A 25,153-nucleotide genomic window follows, 5' to 3' on the forward strand; every position below is an offset into this window, starting at 1 on the left:
ATCACGTGCGCACTTGCGAAGCAATTAATTTAAGGCTGTTAAGGTCTCTTACAGGCCATAAGTTCACGGGATACGTGAAGATTTGCACGTTAAGATTTTCACTTGGGCACGTGAAGATTTGTACTTGTTCACGTGGAGATCTTTCCTTTCGCAAGCGAAGAAAAACATATTTCGGATATCATCTTCAAGCAAACGTTAGAAAAGCACCGTAACACTGGACCCCACTGCATGTTTACGAACGGGAGCGCTTATAAACTTTAATACTCACACATGTTATATTTGTTCACAGAAGTGAACAATATTATTTGATAAATATATGGACCGAAAAACCGCCTATATACAAGAGGATTCTCATCAAGGAAAGTAAATGTATGATCCAACGATTATAAAGTTTTAGTGCATTATATTTTTTGCAGATTACTACAGTGCATAACATCGATGCTCTCTAATTTCAGAGATGTTGATTATGACAAAATCAGCTGCTCCGTTGACTATTTGAAGAAATCCCGCTTCAATGGATTGTTTGGTAAGTCCATCTTGATAAAGACCATGACAGCTGAGTGTATTTGTGATAATATGGCCCTGCTCTGTGAAAAAGGGGTTTAATGCATGTGCGTAAATTGTCGTCCCATAAATTGTGCGGAAAATTGGGGACGACGCATTCCGGTTTTTTGGATTTTTTTCGTTTACAGAAAGTCTCTTCTTAGCAAAAATCAAGTTTATGCGGACAATGTCGTCCCTTAGCCTGTGCGGTCTGCACATGCTTATCTGTGACGACACTTTAGGCACATGCACTAAACCCCCTTTAATTAAAAGACATCATTCACATATAAGAACCGGGCTTTGCATGTGAAGTATCGTCGAAAATGAGCCTGTCCACACAGGCTAATCAGAAATGAAACTATCCGCGTTTACACTTATTCTATCTAAGCGGAAAGTATCGTCCCTGATGCAGACTAACCTGGGGATATACTTTAAACACATGCATTAAGCCCGGTGTTCTCAAAGACCGCCTTCAATTGAATATGATAAGATAAAACCACATGTACACCACTGAGGGAGACACGAAGTTTTAAGTGTTTACGGTGTTTAAAATGAATCACATGCTAAAACATGCTTAAACAAGCAACAACGATATCATTGTTGACATCACATGAAATCTTCACTGTGTTAATGATGTATGTAGCAACGACGCAAATGCCTATCATAACGATAAACGTTGGAACGGACGCTAACTGTCGCGTTGCTACAATGTAACATACTATTTCACGATTTATGCAAAAGCGAGGCATTAAAGTCTCTGCCTTTTTAGCTCACCTGAGAACAACGTGCTCATGGTTAGCTGTTGTGATCGCCGTTTGTTCGTCGTCCGTCGTGCGGCGTCAACATTTTGCCTTGTGAACACTCTAGAGGCCACATTTATTGTCTGATCTTCATGAAACTTGGTCAGAATATTTGTCCCATTGATATATCGATTTAGTTCGAAACTGGGTTAAAAACTAGGTCACTAGGTCAAAAAAAAGAAAAACCTTGTAAACACTGTAGAAGTAACATTTGATGCCCAATCTTCACGTATCTTTGTCAAAATGTTTGTCTTAGTGATATGTTGGTTGAGTTCAAAAATGGTCCCGGTCCGTTGAAAAACATGACCGCCAGGGGGCGGGGCAATATTTATTATATGGCTATAGAGAAACCTTGTGAACACTCTAGAAGTCACAATGTTTGCCCAATCATCATGAAACTTGGTCAAAACATTGGTTTCATTGATATCTCGGACGAGTTTGAAAATGGTCCAGATCGGTGAAAAATTATGGCCGCCAGGGGGCGGGGAAGTTTTCTCTATATTTATATAGTGAAAACATGTGAACACTCTAGAAATCACATTTTTGGTCCAATCTTTGGTCCAATCTTCATGAAATTTAATCAGAACATGTGTTTTCCGGATATTACGGTTGAGTTTGAAAATGGTTGAGATCGGTAAAAAAAACATGGCCGCTAGGGGGGGGGTCATTTTCCTTATCTTTATACAGTTAAAAAAGCTTGTGAACACTCTAGAAGTCACATTTTTTGCCTAATTATCATAATTTATTTTTCTAAACATCGATTTGTATAGATATCTCGGAGAGTTCGAAAATGGTCATGATTGGTGGAAAACCATGGCCGCCAGGGGGTGGGGCACTTTTCTCTATATGTATATAGTGAAAACATGTGAACAGTCTACAATTTGCCCAATCTTTATGAAATGTGGTCAGAACATTTGTTTCCTGGATATGACAGTTGAATTCGAAAATAGTTTGGATCGGTAAAAAAACATGGTCGCCAGGGGGATCTTTTTCCTAATATTTATATAGTACAAAAGCTTGTGAACACTCTAGAAGTCTCATGTTTGCCTAATCAGCATGAAATTTTGTCAAAACATTAGTTACGTGGATGTCTGACGAGTCTGAAAATGGTCGTGATCAGTGGAAATCCATGGCCGCCAGGGGGTGGGGCAGGTTTCTTTATATGTATTGTAACGCCTGCCTTGTAATTGTTCACTTTGTTTTTATTCTTACAATAATGATTCTTTAAATTACAATTTTTAATAACTTTTAAATTCATTAATGATAGTTAATAACTTATAAATTCATTAATAATCGATCAAGTATATTTTAATTGCATGATAATTCTTAAGAAATGAAATAAATGCTTTACACTCTCTGCAAGTGTGGTTGCAGCTAGTTTACATCAGTGGTCAGTACTGCATCTCTTCTGACCAGTGCTTATCTTTACCTGGATACTTAAAATAGCAGTGCTCTCATTTGATTGGATGTTTACCTAGGTTACTAGCAATATATGCCAGCTACACCTCAGAATCAGGGGACTGGCAAATTGTTGGCCTTTCCCATAAGAACTAATCACCCGAAACATCTGGGTATACAAGTGAAAGAGTAATGTTAGACCCCCTGGCACTAAGTTGAAACAGTCAGTCCACTAATTGAACGATTGGGGTTAGTGAATTACTAACCTGCCAGACCTGTTTAGTGTAGCAACTGTTAGTTTTATCATGGAGATGAATTTAATGTGCTAAGTTGAAATTTCACTTAGTAAAAGTGACTTGCCGATAGTCTTATTCTCTAAATGAAAATATTGAATTAGTGATTTACTGTGTTTCACTTACTGGGAATGTTAAGTTAGTGGAGTTAGTTTAGTTCTTTTAACTAAGTGCGATTATTAACTAAGTGATAACTAAGGCAAATGGCTTAGTATTTTTGTTCTCTTAGTGAAAATATTGAGTTAGTGATTTAATAAAGAACAGGACTTAGTAAATCTATGCAACAACAAGTTAAGTGTTTTTAATAAGTGATGAGTGAACATAGTGAATTTATTAAATGACAAATCTCAGCTAGTCTTTTAATTAAAGTGACTTAGTGTGTTGTGATTAATGCAAGTTATAAGTGATTAATCAAGGCCGAAGAAATGGATTTAAACTGTTTGCTTTCTTTAAGTGTCTTACATTAGAATTAAGTTAATAATTCAATGAAAGTGAGTTCTTAATTATTTGTTTAGTGAAAGTGAAGTTTGTGAGTGAATTCAATAATAGTGATCACGGTGTTACGATTTAACCCATTTCTATGTTATTTTATGTTAATTATCCGGCCTCATTTGTATAGAACTTTACATTTGTCTAGTTAGGTAAGTTTTCAGATTTTTCAGTTTGATGGTTATAATAGGGGTTTTAAGCAAGTTTTAGTTAACCACATTATTCAGTGTGGTAGAAGATAAATTTTAAGCCAAAACACGTTTAAATACGTTAAGTTTTAAAAACTTCGATCTTCATATTTTTGTAAATTGTCATGTTTTTCTGTAAAGTTAGACTTACGGGCATCAATAAATTACGCTTTTAGTCGTACGATATCGGGTGATGTGTACATGATCGATTTATGTCTAATTTTATTGGTCAGTTGAAGAAAAGTTGTTCAGTTTGAGTTCATGGAGAGAATGTTCCTCGATTTTTCGGTAAACGCTGCTGGGCGGTTACACGTATAAATCGACAGACTATTTGACATACACGGACAGTTACACCTTACAGACTAGAGCACTAGCTGGGACGTAAGTGTCCATAACATACGGCATTTGGGTAAGTTATTTTATTTTCAATTACATTTTTGATACTTGTTTTTGCTAGGTGAAATAAATTGTTGTTTTATTTTAATATTGCAATTTATTCTTACGGGAATAAAGTAGATTATTGTTTGCATTTTTACAAGAAAACGCCGATGTTTATTTTAAATATAACCATTTATTCTGATAGGAATAAAGAAGATTGTTGTTTGCATTTTTACAAGTAAACGCCGAAGTTGTGTTTAATTTTTTTTAAATAGTTGTCAAAAGCGGAAACTTGCATTATCTGTATAGTTGTTTGCTTGTGTACATAATCCTAGATACGCGACGCATGGTAATAATGAATTTATTTGTCTTAATGTTATTTATTGTGTGTATACGCTTTAAGCATCAATTGATTTAACAAACCATTTAGAGTTTGATTTAATTCATTATTACACATTAACGGTGGAGTATCATATTTTATTAGATGTTAGTTGGTAAATTGAGTATTATGTGTACATTTTTTTGGCACATCGTGCATTTAATATATGCATTCAAGCGAGTAGCAGTATTTGATAAGACACTTGTGCATTTATGGAAGTAAACAAGTTTGTGATACATTGTATGACATTGTACTATATTTATATGGTATGACTGTAAGACAGTCGTTAATGACAAAGTATTTATGTCATTTATTTTAGCCGTTTCAATGTGGGTAGTCGTTTGGCATGGTAGACGACAGGTCGTCAACGCACCGTTAGCGCTACGCCAGTGCTACTTGAGCATCCGCAAGTCTACAGGGCGTCATACTCGTTGACATTACCGACGACACCTCGTTATAAGGCGGAATACGGGGAACCGTTTGCACCGGTATACGGCCGGTCACGTAAACGTTACCAGTACGTTCTACTTCCGGGCAACGTCTGCTCGGCGTTTGACAACGTTCTACTTCCGGGAATCGTCTGCTCGGGTATCTACAGACTAATTCAGGGCTCGATACAGCTCGGGAAACTACAGTCTTGTTCCGGGCATAGTCTGCTCGGGTATCTACAGTCTACTTCCGGGCTTGATACAGCTCGGGTTATTTGCACTCTACTTTCGGGCTTGATACAGCTCGAAGTTTGCTACGTCGCAGAACACTATCACCGGTACTCAGCTCCGGTTCTGGTCATTGACGGCTGGACCTAGGTTCAGGTCGTGACACTCAATAGTGCTCCACCACTACATCTAACAGTTACAGTTGAACTACGTTAACTGGCCATTAACTTTGATACTTTGTTGGTTTATTTCTTTTGATAGTCATATCATATTGTAAATCCATGTAGTTTATTTTAGTGTTGTAAATACGGAATATTACGCTAGTCAATTGTTCCAAGAGTTTGTATCACTCGAGTGGCTTGTGTGATGAAGTATAGCACAAGCCACGAGAGTGATACAAACTCTTGGAACAATTGACTAGCGTAATATTCCTTTTATTATATACAACAACTAACGAAAACAGTTAACAAATGTATTTTTTACTTTAACAAAACTGACAAAACAATAACTAAAACGGTACGCCATAGTTTATTTAGGACTCGTATGAATACAGTTTATGTAAACTAACGTGTAAACATTCGAACCGGGAAAACACAGGTTTCCGACACGCTTACCTTAATGTCATCGTTAATCCAATTTTTATAACAATTAAGTTGACAACTTTAATCCGATGTTTATAACAAAAATGTTTAAATGATATGCACTTCCACTTCTATCTTACATGTCTTTATCACAGGCAGCAGTATCATAAATTTGCTCCCCCCCCGGGACCCTCCCCCCCTCCCCCCCGAACTTACCCCCAGGGCTTCCAGATTGTTAAATGTACACCTATTGTGTATGGTTTGACTTTTCAACAACGAATATTGACAAAAATTCATAGTTTGAAAAAATAACCCTCGTATAGGTATTATATATACACAAGGTATGAAACGCACTATATGCCTATTGCTGAAAGATTGTGGAACAATGGACGTGACCTTTTTCATCGAAAACACACATGTTCCCAAATACTTAAACTGTGTATACCCGGCGGCTATTTCGAGAGGGCTAATGCGTTTTTACTTCAGACTTACTCCAGGACTCCGGGGGTCACTGGTTCGAGCCCTGGTACCGGCTACTTTTTTTTCCTTTTTTAAATTTTATTCTTGATTTTTTACTGGAGCTTTTAAGATCCAATGTTTACATTTATCAATATATAGAATTTAATGACAAACTTCAAAATATGCCAAAATCTATGAAAAGGCCCCTTTAAATGCATCGATATGTATAAAATACGGAATGTAATGAATCTATGCAAATCGGGCTTAATGCATGTGCATAAAGTGTCGTCCAAGATTAGCCTGTGCAGTTCGCACAGGCTAACCAGGGACGACATCTTCCGCTATTTGTGTGGATTTTTTTCGTTTGAAGGAAGTATTTTCTTTGCGAAAATACAGTTAAGGCGGAAGTGTCGTCCCAAATGAACCTGTGCGGACTGCACAGGCTAATCTGGGACGAAATGTTAACGCACATGCATGCAGTTTAGTTTTCACAAAACGACGCTCTTACATATCTGCTCTGAAAACTGTTGGGGGTGTTACAGTGAACGGAACGTTGGGAGAGGGCCTCAGTCTGTCGCTGGAGGAGCGGAAACAGAGCCTCGAGGAGTGGATGCGTCACGCGGAAGGGTAAATACAGGTGCCCGTGGCACAAATGATGTTGCGATGATTTTTTTTATTATTCAATATAAAACATACAATGTAAATATGTGCATAAGCAAGAACAAATGTGGTATAATACAACAGTAATGTCAAACACATATTATACATGATATGCTAGGATATACTGTTTTCTTTTGCTTTGGTTGCATGTGGTGTATGCTGTTATTACCAGAGTTAGGTAGAAGACAACTGGACTGGGTTATGAAAGTTTATGCTTTTCCATTTTTGTTCAAAAATATGAATTTTATCGTTGTTGAGGGCTATTTCTTTTTCAATTTGGATCTTTAGTTTTAAATAGTTTATAAAACAGTTGAAAGTAGGTATTTGTTTTTTGTATTTGAAGCTAAATATAAAATATTTCATTAATATGATAATGTGGTTCACAGTGTTATTTATTTCTGGTATTTTAAAATGATTCACACCGAAACTGATATTTAAGAGAGACAGTTTTAATTTTAATTGTTGGTTCTCTAGAAATGTTGTTAACTGGTTCCATAGAATTTGAATATGTTTGCACTCCCATAAAAGGTGTTCTATTGTTTCAATGTGTTCGCTGCATATATCACATAAATTTGTGTTGGATAGGTTGCACTTAAAAAGGTATTTATTTGTAGCTATGATTCTATGGACATATTTATATTGAAAATTTCTCAGTGTGCTATCAATAGTTGTTTTATATGGCATGATAACTATTTGTTAACCAGGTTTTCCGAAGGAAAAAACTGGTTATTAGATTGGCGAATGCGGGCGGGCTGGCTGGCGGGCTGGCTGGCTGGCTGGCGGGCTGGCGGGCTGGCGGAATAAGCTTGTCCGGGCCATAACTATGTCGTTCATTGTCAGATTTTAAAATCATTTGGCACATTTGTTCACCATCATTGGACGGTGTGTCGCGCGAAATAATTACGTCGATATCTCCAAGGTCAAGGTCACACTTTGAGTTCAAAGGTCAAAAATGGCCATAAATGAGCTTGTCCGAGCCATAACTATGTCGTTCATCGTCAGATTTTAAAATCATTTGGCACATTTGTTCACCATCATTGGACGGTGTGTCGCGCGAAATAATTACGTCGATATCTCCAAGGTCAAGGTCACACTTTGAGTTCAAAGGTCAAAAATGGCCATAAATGAGCTTGTCCTGGCCATAACTATGTCATTCATTGTGAGATTTTAAAATCATTTGGCACATTTGTTCACCATCATGGGACGGTGTGTCCCACGAAAGAATCACGTCAATATCTCCAATGTCAAGGTCGCCACGACTAAAAATAGATTAAAAAAAAAAAAAACTTACAAAGGGGGTTAATTTTTTTTGGTCATTTCAAAAGTTCAGTTTGAGTTTTCTCCCTTTATCAGATTTTTTTTTCACAATGAAAACCTGGTTTTGTGACAATTTTGTCCCTTGTTTCCAATTAAATTCTTGTTCTCGAAGAAGGCTTTGCCATTTATTTTGAATCTTGGAGTTTTCTGCAGGGTGTTTAATTTGTAGTTTGTAAAATATTTTGTTTGTTTTGTTTTGTTTTGCAAGTATGTTTTCCGTGAATGATGTTTGAGTACATGGTGTGTTATTTGTATTAATTGTAGATTTAATATTTATGGGTATGCTTTTAATTAATGTGTAATACATTAGGAAATTGCCCGAAGGTATCCGTATATATAACATATATTCTCAAAAGAGTAGAAGTCTTTTATTCTGTAATCGTACAATTGGTCGACATATTTAATGTTTTTTTCAAACCAATGTTCATAGAAAAAGGTCTTATTGTTTGAAGTTATGTCTTTATTGTTCCATAAAATAGTTTTACTGGTGATTTGGGTTTCTAGATTATGAGTAACATTTGTCCATGCAAATAAAACATGAGACAGAAATATGTTTTCGTTTGCAATTTCATGCAAAATGGTATTGCTGATGTTACATTCAAAAAGTAAGGAGTCACCATATTTTTTTAGGATTTCCTGGTAGAATAATTTCCATTTACTTGTATTGGTATTATCTAGATATCTTTTCACCCAGCTGCATTTGATTGCATTCAAGAATGAGTCGATGTCCGTTAATTGGATACCTCCATTTTCTACAGATTGAATTAACTGAGTTCGCTTAATTTTATCAGGTTTACCGTCCCATATGAAATTAAATATTTCTGATTGTATATCTTTAATAATATCATTTGGTGGGTTTGGGAGAACTGCTAGTGTATAAATTAATTTAGGGAGTGCAAACGTTTTCAACACTGTGTTTTTTCCGATTAGTGTAAGTTTACGATGCTGCCATGATTTTAAACAATTTTTAAATTTTTGAAATTTAGGCAGTAAGTTTTTTAGAATGGTTTCATTTTCATTGTTTGTAAAGGTTATTCCTAACGTTGTTGCTTCATCTGATGTCCAGTGGAATTTCATTTCTTTTTTAAGTTGAATATTACTTTGTTTTAATTTACCTACTCGTAGCACAGTGCATTTACTTTTGTTAAGTTTAAGACCCGATGCCATTCCAAAAAGAGTAAGTGATTCTATAAGATTATTGAATGAGTCAATACTGTCATTTAAAAAATAAGTTGCGTCGTCAGCAAATAGGGACTGTTTAATTTCTTCGTCAGGTTCTAGCGATATTCCATTTACATGTTCATTTGATTGGATATAGTGTGATAGATACTCGATGCATATAATAAATAGTGAGGATGAGAGGGGACATCCTTGTCGTACCCCTCGTTCGATGTTAAAACTGTTTGAGAAGAAGCCATTGTTAATTATTATACTGTTAATATCGGTATAAAATAGTTTTACCCATTTAATTAGACTTTCACCGAAATTCATATTTTCTAAGCAAGAGAACATGAACGAATGGTTTAGTGAATCGAAAGCCTTTTCAAAGTCTGCAAAGAAGATGAGGCCAGCATTGTTTGGTTGGTTGAAGTAATTTATGCATTCTTGTATCAGACGTACATTTTCACCAATGTATCGTCCTTTAATAAAACCAGATTGAGAGCTTGAAATGACTGATGGTAATACTTTTTAAATTCTGTTTGATATACTTTTAGTTGCAATTTTATAATCATTGTTTAGTAAACTAATCGGGCGCCAGTTTGATAAGGATTCTAGGTTTTTTCCAGGTTTTGGAATGAGTGATATTATACCTTGTTTTTGAAGCATTGTTAAGTTTTCGTTGTTAAATGAATAGTTTAGAGAATTAATTAAATATATTTTGATATCATTCCAGAATATTTTATAAAACTCGATTGTAATGCCATCAGATCCTGGACTTTTGTTGTTTTGCATTTCTTTTAGTGCTAATCCACATTCATATTCATTGAGTAATCCATCACACAATAGTTTTTCCTCTTGATTTAAAGCATGATGTGTATTTTTAAAAAGGGTGTTATTTTCAACATGTTTTCGTTTATAGAGGGTTTCGAAAAATAGACGTTGTTCTTCTAGTATTTTAGTTCTGTTTGTTATATCTTCGCCGTTGACTACTAATTTGTGTACCGTTTTTTGTTCACTTCTACGTTTTTCAATGTTTGCGAAGTATTTTGTATTTTTTTCATTGTGTTCAACATGCTGAGCACGTGCTCGTAGTATTACTCCATTGAGATGTGTATGATAAATTCCTTCTAATACTTGTTTTTTTGATGTTATTTCATTTTCAATGTCGGTTGTATCGTTTGTTTTTTCGTGCATTTGTTTTTCAAGTGTTTCAATGATTTTGATGGTTTCAGCTTCAAGTTTGTGTGTTTCTTTTTGTTTAAATGATGAGTATCTGATTGTTGTGTAACGTATATTTCCTTTAATTACTTCCCATAAGGTGTTTGGGTTTGCATCTTAATTATCTTGAACTGTATTGAATATTTCTTGTTTTATTTGCGCTTGATATTGTGTATCTAATTTAGATGCTGTTATTAATTTTAAAGTATCCTGGGCCTCTCTCAGGTTGTATTTTGTGTAGTTTAAGTTCGACTAGAGAGTGATCAGTCATAAATCCTGGTTTTATGCTACATGTGTCAATTATGTTGCAAAGTGACTCAGATATTAAAAAGTAGTCTAATCTACAAAACATTGTAGGTTTTGTGTTTGAGTGCCAGGTGAATTTGCTTTCGTTTGGATTTATTGTACGCCAGATGTCTAACATATTGTTATTATCAATTATGTTATTCAAAAAGTTTCTATTTTTAGGATGAGTATAAAGGTTTCCCTTCTTTTTATCTAATAATGGGTTAAGAACAGTATTGAAATCACCACCGACTATAATGTTTTTATCTTGGTTATTAATTATGAAGGATTGTAATGTTTCATAAAAAGAGGAATCATCTATGTTAGGGCCGTAAACGTTGATTAATGTTAATTGTGTTTCGTGTATTTTGATATCTATACTTGCTTGTCTGCCAACTATTATTTCATTAAAGTTATCGACTGTCATCCCAATATTATTTTTTATCAGAAAGGCAATGCCTTGTTTATTTGTGTGTTGTCCACTGAGATAGATGTCTCCGTCCCATTCATCTTTTAAGGTTTGTGCTAAAGTGTGTGTCAAGTGACTTTCTTGTAATAAGCATATGCTATATTTTTTTTCGTCTAACCATTTGAAGATTTTTATACGTTTATCTTTATTGTTTAGCCCTTTTACATTCAAAGTGCATAATTTAATCATTTAAAAAAGGTGGAGGATGATGTTACTGATAATTTGTGTGTGCTTGTCCAGTTAGTTTCTATTTTAAAATGTCCAGTTGATTTCTGTTATAAGATATAGGTCAATGGAATTTTTCCATGATTTGGTATTCGATGCAAAAGTGATGTGTATGTACAAATATAGTAAACATTTCATCATGACATATATAGTGGAATAAATGCAAATAAAAAAATATAAAGGGACAAAATCAACTAAAAAAACAAACAACAACAAACAATTGATACACAGAGATGCAAAAAACAAAAAACAAAAAAGAATAAAACATACGGTACTGGTATTGGTTTTTAAACAAAGTAATGATATCTTTTTCCAATGTACTGCTAAAGTATCTAAGACGAGAGCAGAAATTTGTAAAATAAAACAACAACACAACGCTTACATATGATGTCATGAATCAGTGGTTATATATAAATTAAATTATCCAATGTGCAATTATATATACATATATATATATATATATATATATATATATATATATATATATATATATATATATATATATATATATATATATATTATTTAAGTATTCTTTGTTGCTTATATACAACTATCCGGAAACAACCACAAAAGAAAAACTTCATTATTTCGTTATCAATTTTTGGTAATATTAACTTCGGATAATGAAAGTTTTAGTACAAAATAATGGTGGAAAAGTCTGCTCTACTTGATTTCTCTTCACCCTGGGAAGAGATATCGTAGAGAGAGATTCTAACAAGATGTCAGTACCTTTATCAAATGCCTCCTTTGAAAACCGAAAAAGGAGATATTGTTCAAGGTATTCATATATATTAACAAATATATATACACCTACACATATACACACGTACATACACACATATATACATGCAATTCTTGTGATTTTCAGTTTTTCTGTATGTAAATATACACTTAAAAAAACTAAGCTATGTATAAGCTATGTATCTACATTTTCACTTGATTTTAAAATGCCTATGATTTTCTGTTTTTCTGTATGTAAATATTCACTACACAAACTAATCTATATATAAGCTATGTATCAACATTTTCACTAGATTTTAATATGCCTGTGTGATTAAAGAATTAATGATAGTTGTAAAGAGTTAGGCTCCATATGATTGTCCTTCACAGTAGGGAGAAAAAAGTCTGATAGTTATTTGTTGCAAAAAAGTACCGATCATGTCATTGTATATATTATGTAAAGAATATTTGTTGTCTTAACATTACAATTTGTTTATCAGCGTAATTTATTTGTTTATAAAAGATGCGTTATTGAGTTTATTATTTAAGTCAATACAATTGACAAAAATATGACAGTGCATATATGCCAGTTTAAATGGTGACTATTTATAAAAATAAATAAATAAGAGATCTACGGGTCTAAGATGAATTGTGTCTTAATATAAAACAGAATTTAACAAATCCATTTGTGCAAGGCCACACAAAAACGCATGCATACATAATCCTACTCTCCCGCTAACATACACATGGTGTATGGTCGCTAATTACATCTATGTTCGACATACACCTCCAACAAAGATGATATATTTATCAAAAAGTGTGGACGCAATCTATTAAATACATTAATATATTTATTAATACCATCAAAGTGTTGTTTTACTTAATTTGATTAAAAACACAAACAAAAAACGCACACCTGCCTAGAAAAAAGTTGTGTTTTATTTATATAAAACAAAATTAAACAAATCGATGTGTGCAAAGATACAAAAAAAAACGCATGCACATATAATCCTATTCGCCTGCAAGCATACACACATGGTCGCTAATAATTTATGTTCGACATACACCTGCAACAAGAATGACAAAGGCTGACAGTGACAGACAAACATTTGTACCAATGTAGCAAACAACAAGATGCATATTAATTGCTTGTTCTCGGTGGTTTAAAACATATATAAATCGCGGTGAGTTGTATATATTTTACAAAAATACTACACGAGTAAATATTATGCTTGAACTGTATTTGTTAAGTCAAACTATCTTTAAAATAAAGCGTTCTTAATATTAATGATGCCTAATGTGACACAGTAGTCTTAATTAAATCACACTTCGTTCAGTCAGCGGAATAATGTGGTCAGTGAAGCGTTAATCTTTTTCGTGACACAGTAGATTTTATATTGTCACACTTTGTTCAGCGAATCACTGTGGTCAGTGAAGCGTTAATCTATATCGAACATACACTACACTATACTTGTTAACAAAGAAAAGCGCCCAAGTGTGGTGCGTACATTACTTTCTCTTCGGTGTGTTGTTTGGCCATGGCAGGTTCGTCCAATGTTCATAGTCTTCAAATTTCACAGTTTGAATTTTGTCCATATGGTTTTTGTAAAAGATTTTACCATTCATGAACCAAGCACTGTTTATTTCGTCTGGCATCTTCTTTTTCACGCACATAAGGACATGTAAGTTAAGTTTGGTCATGTCTTCATTGATAAAGATGTCTGTCCCTTTTAGCTGTTTCCTATTCGCTATGATGTCGAATTTTGTTTGCCTGCTAATCAACGACACTATTATGTCTCTGTTCTTGTTGTCCTTGAGTCGGTGCGCTATGTTGATGTCCGCCATGGTTATTTGGCACACGTTGTGAGCGCGCAGGACGGATATTACCAATTCAGCTGATTGTCTTGCTGTTTCTCGTAGGTTGGTATCCGCGATTCCTTTTATTTTGATGTTATTTGAACGTGAGTACTGTTCGCTTTCGTTTTCATACTTTTGCCTGTTCATGTCTATTTGCTTCAATTCTTTAAGAAGGTTCTCGTTCATTTCTTTCTGGTTTTTGATATCTGTTTCTAATACTTGTGACTGCGTTTTAAGCTTATCAATCTCTTGCTCTTTTTCAAAGAGTCTACCTTCTAGGACTTCAATATTCTTAACTACATATTTCAATAGATCGTCTTTCATTTCTGCAAATAAATCTTTGATTGTTTTATGAAGGGTTCCGTCACCTTTGAATATGACATTGTCCAGCCGTTTATTAACACTGTTCATTGAACTATCTAGCTTTTCAAGTTTTTTGTTTATTATTTTCATATGAGTTACGACATCGTTGTCTTGCGGACGATACGTTCGCTTTTACCGAATAAGTAGCTTAAAGGAAGCCTCTTCTTAACGGAAGTCCAGTCTGGGCGGAAAGTGGTTACCTATTGGAATCAGTCGGGGCGGAAAGTGGTTACCTATTGGAATCAGTCGTGTTCCGTACTTTTTTTAATCAAAGTAATTTAAATACAAATACATATTGACCTCGATAGTTTTCGGTTTATGTTATAGAAGACCCTAACAAGTTTTCCAAAAATAATCAAAGCTTTATCTCATTGTCAGTATATATATATATGTGCAGTGTTCTGAGAAAACTGGGCTTAATGCATGTGCGTTAAGTGTCGTCCCAGATTAGCCTGTGTAGTCCGCACAGGCTAATCAGGGACGACACTTTCCGCCTAAATTTGATTTTCGGTAAGGAGGGATTTCCTTGAAACTTAAAATACCATAAAAGCGGAAAGTGTCGTCCCTGATTAGCCTGTGCGGACTGCACTTTACGCACATGCATTAAGCCCAGTTTTCTCAGAACGCGTCTCATATATGTACCTTGTTAATTATGTAAGTACACATATTTAAACCATTATTGTAGGTTCAGGTGCCTGCCCGACCTAAGCACTTACGACAACAAGTTAAAGTTGTGATTTTTACTCGAGTTGTTCGTTTAAGGGCCGTTTGATAAAAAACCTAACTTTCTACAATAATGAGTTGGGAAGGTTTAGGCGCTCGACTTATAAACTATCTAACGAAACACTTAACTTACAAATTTAAGGAATTCGGAAGATACATGGGTCTGTCCTACCAAAGATCTTATAGAAATCTTTAAGTTACGGCTTAAAAGGAATCTTAAAAGTTAAATGTAAATGGCCAGCATGTACTTGAAATGTTTACTACGACTGACTTCGAGAGCGGTTTGAGTTGTCGTTTCCGGATGCATGTACATATTTTTTGTGACCTGTGTGGTACATTCGTAAAACTGGCTGTATGGCACGTTAAGGCATGAGTTTACACGGAGTTCACACCCTTAACCCATGTATGCCTAGAGGACTCTCCCATCCTTCTAAATTGGATCAATTTATTTCCAAAATTAGGAATGTCTAGTATATTTATTTCTATATTTAGAATATTTCTTACAGAAATTGTTTTAAGCAAACAGCGCACACCCTGATGAGACGCCACATCATGCGGCGTCTCATCTGGGTCTACGCTGTTTGCCAAGTCCTTTTTTCTAGACGCTAGGCATAAATGGGTTAATGTACTGTGTGTTTTGTCTTGTATTGTAATTTGCAATTTGTCTTAAATACAGACTAGCGAGATATAACCGGAATTTCTCTCAAATGTTTCTGGAGTTTAATTATTCCTTAATCATTAAGCGGCCGAGTGACGTCACGCGCAATTTAGAAGTTTTAAATTAGCCACTTATTGGCAAATGATGCTTTTAAAAATAAAGGCGTTTATAGAAAGCGCTTGTTTGTTGCAGACTTCAGCTCGTAGCCCACATTGGGACCGGAAACCTGAAGGATACACAGGAGCTGGTTCGTATCCCTCCGGAAGTCACGTGCTCACGGCTAGATTTCCATGTATTCTAGTTTTGCGCGCGACAAGATATCACTATCTAATAGTCGTGAAGTATTTCATGGACCGCACATATTCAATAAGTAATGCAACGTGAATAAAAAAAGCATTCAACCAGGCATAGACACTCTGCTGTTACGTTGATTTTGAAAAAAAAACACGACCGAATGCTATTATAAAATCATGTGAAACGTATTTACAATGACATGTTAAGTAAAAGTTTGAGATCAAGTCCACGACTCCTAAAAACCAATGGTTAATCCCCGGTAATATGTATTTTTTATATATGCATTTCTTTTTAAATATGCATTTCTTTTTAAAATCTACCGAAAAGCAGCAATATATTAAACCATGAGTAAAGCTGAGTACTGTTTTGATGTACATGTATGCCTAAGGCCGTATGTTTCCTTTCAGGTCAAATCCCAGAGCATTATTACATTAGCCTCGTTTTGGGAAAACTGGGCTTAAGGCATATGCGTCCAGTTTTTACACAGATAAGCTGCATGTGCAGTCCACACAGACTAATCAGGTACTACACTTTTCGCTTAGACTGCATTTGTGTTTAGAAGGCTACCTGCAACCGTGTAACTGAAAAATTCCATTACAACGGAAAGTGCCTTCCCTGTGCGAACTGCACAGGCTTATCTGGGACGAAACTTGACGCACATGCACTGAGCCCAGTTTTCCCAGAACTGCTAATCTGGGATGAAACTTCACGCACATGCATTAAGCCAAGCTTTCCTAAAACGAAACTCGTACTGTATTGCAGGCCCGGCACGCCGAACGTATAGGAGTGGACGCCATAGCCGCCCTCCCGCCTACCTACTACAAACCCGCAAATGAAGGTACCAAGCTTTTAGTTGGTTTAACTACAATACCTATAATATTCTGCTAAGAACAAGCGCATGTTGTTTATTTGTAAAATATTCAGGGAATCAAACTCATTATCCCCCGATCGCAAGTGGGGCACTATAACAACAATTCTGTCGTGGTAACTTCTCCATAACTCGCTTGTTTTTAGCTCGACTATTATATATGAAATATATATAGTGGGGCTATCCTACACACCCCGGCGTCGGCGTTGTCGTGTCCGTTTGCGTACAAATGTTAAAGTTTGCGTACTACCCCAAATATTTGCTATTGTCCTTTGACATATTGCTTTCATATTTTGCCTACTTGTTTACCATCATGACCCCAGCCTATAAACAAGAGCAGACAACTGTATCAAGCATTTTGACAGAATTATTGCCCCTTTTATACTTAGAATATGCATATTATTGATAAATCTATGTTAAAGTTTGCGTACTACCCCAAATATTTCCTGTGTCCCTTGACATATTGCTTTCATATTTTGCATACTTGTTTACCAACATGACCCCAACCTATAAACAAGAGCAGACAACTGTATCAAGCATTTTGACATAATTATGGCCTCTTTTATACTTAGAATATGCATATTATTTATAAATCTATGTTAAAGTTTGACAAAACAACACTTACCTAACATACCACAATGCACTCCACTCAAACCATATCCCACGCCCCCCCCAGAACCCTCCCCCAACCCCCCCTCCAATTTTTTTTTCTTACTTTTGAAAGGTCATCTATTAAATGATCACACACCCACATTATACCACCCCTCTCAATGATGGCTTTCGTTATACTGTCAAGCACTCGAATACTCGAGCGCGCTGTCCTCTGACAGCTCATGTTTCTATCGGTGTTACAAGATGATTTCCCTTGCTTTGCTTGATGTCAGCGCAGCTTGCTCTGATGACGTCGCTTTTTTTACTTGATCTGCTGTGCTTTTGAGCTAGCCCCTCAAGATCCTGTTTTGACGTCAACGTAAATCTTGATTCGCTGTGCTGACGTTCACAAGCATATGTGATGTCGTCATCATGCTCATTGGTTTGCATTCACGACGTCCGCCAGACACTGACTGTACTTTTCTCATGTATAATGATCTGCTCATAATATTGTTGTACTTTTAAATGATTATGGTGTGTGAAAACTGAAAACCTATTACATGACAATTATACTAAATTAAAAAAAAATCCGAACAATAATGTACATTATTGGATATGTACATCACATATTTTATGTTTTAAATTGAGCCTCGTATTTGGTAAACATGACTTTATGCATATGCGTTAAGTGTCATCCCTTAATAGCCAGTCCGCTCAGGCTAATCAGGGACGACACTTTCGGCCTAGACTGGATTTTCGTTTAGAGGAAACTTACTTTTATCGAAAAACTCTGTAAAAGCGGAAAATGTCGTCATTGGTTAGCCTGTGTGGACTGTTCAGGTTAATCTGGGACGAAAATTTACACACACGCATTAAGCCCAGTTTTCGCTTAATGCGGCTCAATTATATCTTACAGAACAGCTGGTGGAGTACGTGATCGGGGTCACCAACGCCGCACCGAACACACCGTTCCTTTACTACGAATATGACGTCACCACCGGATTACACCGTCAGTTCTCGTAACACACCGTAATCTCTCGAATTACACCGTTAGCTCTCGTCATACACCGTAAGCTCTCGTCCAGATAACAACGTCATCAACAACGAAAGTAGTTAAAGACTGAAAAGTACTGCATGTTGTTAATGTTGCGATAGAAGGATAGAAGAACTTGACGTAAACTAACTGCATTTAGAATATAATTTTTCATTTTTATGCGTTGTTCCAGTGAAAATTCCGCGGACATATTTTTATGCGCTGTCTCAGTTACTATCCCGCTTACACAGTTTTATATGCTCTTCAAGTGAATATAATTGCAAAGTTTTATGCGATGTATTAGTGAATATCCCGTTAGCATAGTTGTATGCGCTGTTTCAAAAAATATCCCGCTAGCATAGTGGTATGCGCTGTTTCAAAGAATATCCCGCTACATGTAGCATAGTTTTATCCGCTGTTTCAGTGAATATCCCGCTAGGATAGTTTAATGCGCTGTTCCAGTGAATATCCCGCTAGCACAGTTTCATGCGCTGTTCGAGTGAATATCCCGCTAGCATAGTTGTATGCGCTGTTCTAGTAAATACCACGCTAGCACAGTTTTATGCGCTGTTCCAGTGAATATCCTGCTAGCATAGTTTTATGCGCTGTTCCAGTGAATATCCCGCTAGCATAGTTGTATGCGCTGTTCCAGTGAATATTCCGCTAGCATAGTTTTATGCGCTGTTTCAAAGAATATTCCGCTAGCATAGTTTTATCCGCTGTTCCAGTGAATATCCCGCTAGCATAGTTGTATGCGCTGTTCCAGTGAATATCCCGCTATATGTTGTATTGGCTGTTTTAAAGAATATCCCACTAGAATAGTTGTATGGGCTGTTCCAGTGAATATCCCGCTAGTATGGTTGTATTCGCTGTTTCAAAGAATATCCCGCTAGCATAGTTTTATCCGCTGTTCCAGTGAATATCCCGCTAGCAAAGTTGTATGCGCTCTTCCAGTAAATATCCCGCTAGAATAGTTGTATGCGCTGTTTCAAAAAATAACCCGCTAGCATAGTTTTATCCGCTGTTCCAGTGAATATCCCGCTAGCATAGTTGTATGCGCTGATCCAGTGAATATCCCGCTAACATAGTTGCATGCGCTGTTCAAGTGAATATCCGGCTAGTATAGTTGTATGATCTGTTTCAAAAAATATCCGGCTAGCATAGTTGTATCCGCTGTTCCATTGAATATCCCGCTAGCATAGTTGTATGCGCTGTTCCAGTGAATATCCCGCTAGAATAGTTGTATGCGCTGTTCCAGTGAATATCCAGCTAGTATAGTTGTATGCGCTGTTCCAGTGAATATCCCGCTAGAAAAGTTGTATGCGCTGTTCCAGTGAAGATCCCGCTAGCATAGTTGTATGCGCTGTTCCAGTGAATATCCCGCTAGCATAGTTTTATGCGCTGTTCCAGTGAATATCCCGCTAGAATAGTTGTATGCGCTGTTCCAGTGAATATCCCGCTAAAATAGTAATATGCGCTGTTCCAGTGAATATCCCGCTAGCATAGTTATATACGCTGTTCCAGTGAATATCCCGCTGGCATAGTTTTATGCGCTGTTCCAGTGAATATCTCGCTAGAATAGTTGTATGCGCTGTTCCAGTGAATATCCTGCTAGCATAGTTGTATGCACTGTTCCAGTGAATATCCTGCTAGCATAGTTGTATGCGCTGTTCCAGTGAATATCCCGCTAGCATAGTTGTATGCGCTGTTCCAGTGAATATCCCGCTAGCATAGTTGTATGCGCTCAATGAATATTCCGCTCGCAATGTTTTATGCGCTGTTCCAGTGAATATCCCGCTTTTCCTGCGTTTAGCCAAACACCGGGTTCCCACGCTGTATGGTGTGAAACATACCACGGCGGACCTAAACTCCGCGCTTAACTGCGCCCTAGCGTGCCGCCGGAAATACAAGATCTTCTACGGAACGGATGCCGTATGTATGCGTTCAAGTACTCGTTCAGGAACCTTAAAGCTTCTAACAATCGTTGTTAATTTGCTTCTTAACAAAGATAAATCGAACATTATTATTTTATGTATTCGCTGTAATTTTGAGACCGGTTCTGTTTTAAAAACACCCAACCAAACTTCGGCTATGGGAATCGGACCTTTCACTAGACCCAGCTCTAATTATCTGTAAAAAAAACTGTAAAATATTCCAGTGTAAATTATTAATTTGACGTTCATTGTCGTATCTCTGGCCCCTTTTTACAGATGTACCTTCCGGCGCTCTCCCTGGGACTCGATGACGTCATTTCCGTGCCCGTAATGGGAACCCTCTTACACTTGATAAAGACGAACTTTTTAAATGGCAACACCAAGGAGGCCCAAAAATGTCAGGTAAATAACGAATAACACACTACGTTGATTTAATACGCATAACGGTATAGTATTCTGCCTCTGATGTCATTCACATGAAATTGAGACGCTTGATGTTTTCATAGTATATGGCCTGCGTCTTGCGAACATTCGTCTTATGACATATGCGGCATTCGTTCAGGCTTTTCATTTGCTACGATCTCTGCTACAAAGTCACACACGGTTTCGTGGTCTTAATTAGACAAAGTAGCTCCTGTTCTGACTGTATTCCTCCCGCCCTAACACCCGACGCCCACCCGACTCCCGCCCGACCCCCGCCCGACCCTCGCCCGATCTTCCACACCGGCCGCCCGCCCGCCCGCCCGCCGGCCGACCAGACTAACCGCCCGCCCGCCCGTACGTCTTTCGAATGTTGAGACGAGGTACTATTCTTTCCGTCAGTCTGTCTGCTGATGTTAAGTTCGCTCGTGTTTCAGGAGACAGCCCTTCGACTGCGGAACATTCAACAGGAGCACGGTACGTAGCTGTCTGACGGGTGCTTTTTGGGAAGACGGGGCTTAATGCATGTGCGTAAACAGTCGTCCAAGAGTAGCCCGTTTGGAAATAACAGGCTTATCAGGGACGACAATTTCCGCCTACACTTAATTTTCGTTTTGAAGAGACTTTCTTTCAGCGAACAATTCTATAATAGCGGACGGTTTCGTCCTTGATAAACCTGTGCGGACTGCATCCTACAGGAGCTCAGAACGTAGCTGTATGGTGTTTGTTTCTCCAGGTGTCTGAGGCTTTACGTGCCTTAATTGAAACTTAAAGCCACAGTCATCAAATCATTTTAAATATAGTTAATAGAAATCGTTTCTTACGGACCAAAATACACATAAGCCTCGCATGTGGATAAAGTGTCGTCTCTGATTTATTTTGGTCCAGATTAATTGATGTAGTCTGCACAGGTAAATTAGGGACGACATTTTATGCCTTTTTTTAATTTCTGTAAGAAAAGACGTCCTTTAAACGCAAAATACCATACAAGCTGTAAGTGTCGTCCCTGCATATGCTTATCTGGGACGACACTACGCATATGCATTACGGCCCGTTTTGCTAGAACTAGTCTCTTATAAACGTGTTGAAACCGGTTATATAATACCGTTTAGGTAATAATTTATCGTATACTTTCTGTATACACGTGAACATGAATACGTTTCCAATCAATGTAATATCCGCAAGGACAAAACATGTGCAATTCTTATGTCGTTGTCTTCCATTCGGGGGCTTTAACCTTTGGCAAAGATGTGTAGGAGACATGTATGCCAATATTGTCCTTATGCTATCTCAGCTAATGACAATTACTGAAAACTAGTCATTCACCAATGAAACTGGTGTGATAAAACGTTATCGTTTCTTCCGCAGTACTAAGTATATCCCCGCATAGGAAGTCTACTTGGCTTTTTATTGTGGAGTCACATATTGGTCGGTTTGTCGATCACAACCTATGCGGAAATATAAGAAAGTACAACTTCAATTTTTTGTCAAGCATTAATCTTGAAACTCCAAATATGACATCGTCATGTTATGATACACGATACTTTTCCATGTCCAATCATTCATAAATCCTTAACTTATTTTCCCAGAACAAGCGATGCGACGGTAATAATACTTATGTTTGCCTCAAAGTTCTAGAATTAAGTTGCGGTTGTTGTTGTTCCTGTCATGTAGGGGGCGGTATCGCTGTTGCCAAGGCGACGTTCGAGCTCATGTCCGGGATCCCGATGGGCGGCACCCGTCTGCCGCTGCACACGTTGACGGAGGCGACCAAGGAAAAGCTGCGGGCGGATCTCGAGGAGGGCGGCTTCCTGAGAGGCGATATGTCCAGCGACTGCAACTCGTAGCCGCCCCGGTGCCGTGTGTATCGGGGTCGTGTGTATTTTAATGTTTATGGGTCCTTCCGCGCCTGAGGCTGCATTCTGTGAGGACTTGAAGTGTGTCCCAGTACTCCTACCTAATTAACTATTCGACTCACACAAGTTGGGACCAATGTTTAATTATAGCTATAATTTCCAGTCATTTGTTTTGTACTGAAATATATTTTTAATGTTTGTGTGGTCTTGTGTTGTTTGGGGAAAGCGATACCCCACCTGACTATCATGTTGACCACCAACCAAACCCTCATGCTTCCGGGTACGGGATTGAAGCCTGGTCGCATGGGTGAGAAGCGCGGCACTTCTTTAACCGGCCGCCGCCCCATGCCATGTCCGGAGTGTGTACATGTGTACGACACTAAAAGCACATGCATTAAACCCCTTTTCACAAAGCACGGTTAAATATTTGTATGAAATTGAGTGTAATTGCACACCTTGTGGTGTAGTATTATATAATAATATAATTATTTTCACCATTTTCAATATACTTACTAATGGTTTAGTATAAGTGCAAATGGTACAAATAGTTGTTGGTTGGCTTATTTGTCATACACAATTTGCAGGAATTTTTAGGAAAACGTTTTTTTTACTGTAATAATAATAAGATAAGCAACATTACGCCACATCACATCTGTTATATCTTTGGGTTGGGATGACTTGATTGCGATAACAAGACGTCGAGTTATTTAAATATTCATTCTCTCACATTGTGTCAGTTTTTGTTACATAAAGGCAATTTTTTGTTTTAAAATTAAACCCATGAGTTATTTGATATTCGTTCTGATATTTGCTGCTGTTACCGAAATGCTTTATATATTTAAAAAAACATACAACACATGCTTGGATATTCTTCGGTTTGTGCCAGTTGTTTTATACCTCTATCCATTTTTTTTTAAAGCAACACTCAACAGTATTGACTATAACTTCTGTGATGTTGTTGCTGTAAGCTCAATGCTATATTCGTGTTCAGTATGTGGTGAACGTATTATGCGTTCTCGTGTTTTAGTTGCAGTGAATCCCTTCATTAAAAATAATGCATAGAAGATGATGGCATATCTAACTAAAAACTTCTTTTCATTCAGTTATTGCTACCTCAATTTAGTTATTGCTATTCATATAACCCTCGTCCTGGGAAAACTGGGCTTAATGCATGAATATGCGTAAAGTGGCGTCCGAGATACGCATGCGCAGACCGCAAAGGCCAACCAGGGATGGAAGTTTCCGCCTAGACTGGTTTGTTTTTTCGTTAAGAAGAGATTTCCTTGGAACATATGTACCGTACAAGCGGACTGCAGAGGGATATCGGATGACAACTTACGCAAATGTTTTGGCCCAGTTTTCCCAGAGCGAGGCTCATTTGTATTTAAAAAATGAATAAATATTCCGCATGCTATCCAGCTTTGTAACGTCTTTAATACCGTAAATCGTCTTAACTTTGTTTGGTTGATTTCAAAGAGTAAATGAAAACAGTTCGATGGCCATAAGGTGTAATGTTTACACAATAGTTGATTGTTGTAGTTAGGATTTGTTTATTTATTATTTTTGCTAGATGGCTTCGAAAGCCCGGGTCTTTAACAGATACTCTCGAGTCAGTTTCCTGGGTTGAATAAAAACTTAAGATGTTCAGAGCTCTCCGAGAGACCCGTAACCTTCTGCTCACACCATCCATCCATCCATCCATCCATCCATCCATCCATCCATCCATCCATCCATCCATCCATCCATCCATCCATCCATCCATCCATCCATCCATCCATCCATCCATCCATCCATCCATCCATCCATCCATCCATCCATCCATCCATCCATCCATCCATCCATCCATCCATCCATCCATCCATCCATCCATCCATCCACCCAATCAATCGATCAATCTATCAATCAATCGATCGATCTATTAATCAATTAAAATAAATAAAGAAATATGTTTTGTAAACATTACCGGAAGTTTATCATTTACTAAATAATCTTGCTTTGTAATATTGCCCTTATTGTATATTTTTTATATGTAGGTGAAATAAATGTTTTGTTCTATTCTGTTCTTTATAATTAAATCAAAACTTGTGGCCAGTTGTTTAACATAATTGTGATAGAAAACTATCATACGTCACGCGCGTTCTGTCGCTGCGTTTAGACCTACTCCTGAATTTAAACATAACGCAATGCACACAAATAATTACTCAGAACTCTGAATTATTTATGCCTAAGCAGCAATCACAGTCTGCCATCGAATGTATACAAATAATGGCTTGGCAATGCTTTTCTAAAAACCTTCGCGCAGAAGTTTACTTGGTTCCACTCATATCCGCGTTCGAT

At 37.0% G+C, this 25,153-nt stretch overlaps 1 protein-coding gene across 1 annotated transcript; it reads left to right on the forward strand.

Annotated features, from left to right (window-relative positions):
• LOC127839255 (N-acetylneuraminate lyase-like) lies at positions 1-24,689 on the forward strand. Its single transcript, XM_052367536.1, has 10 exons — positions 1-363; positions 456-526; positions 6,707-6,791; positions 16,013-16,067; positions 16,877-16,952; positions 18,490-18,582; positions 20,393-20,538; positions 20,817-20,942; positions 21,398-21,437; positions 22,635-24,689. The coding sequence occupies exons 1-10, from the start codon at positions 317-319 to the stop codon at positions 22,805-22,807; spliced, it is 912 nt and encodes a 303-aa protein (XP_052223496.1). The 5' UTR covers positions 1-316; the 3' UTR covers positions 22,808-24,689.
• Positions 24,690-25,153: the final 464 nt, after the last annotated feature.

The sequence above is a fragment of the Dreissena polymorpha genome, chromosome 7 (genome assembly GCF_020536995.1).
Source record: "Dreissena polymorpha isolate Duluth1 chromosome 7, UMN_Dpol_1.0, whole genome shotgun sequence".
Taxonomy (NCBI): Eukaryota; Metazoa; Mollusca; class Bivalvia; order Myida; family Dreissenidae; genus Dreissena; species Dreissena polymorpha.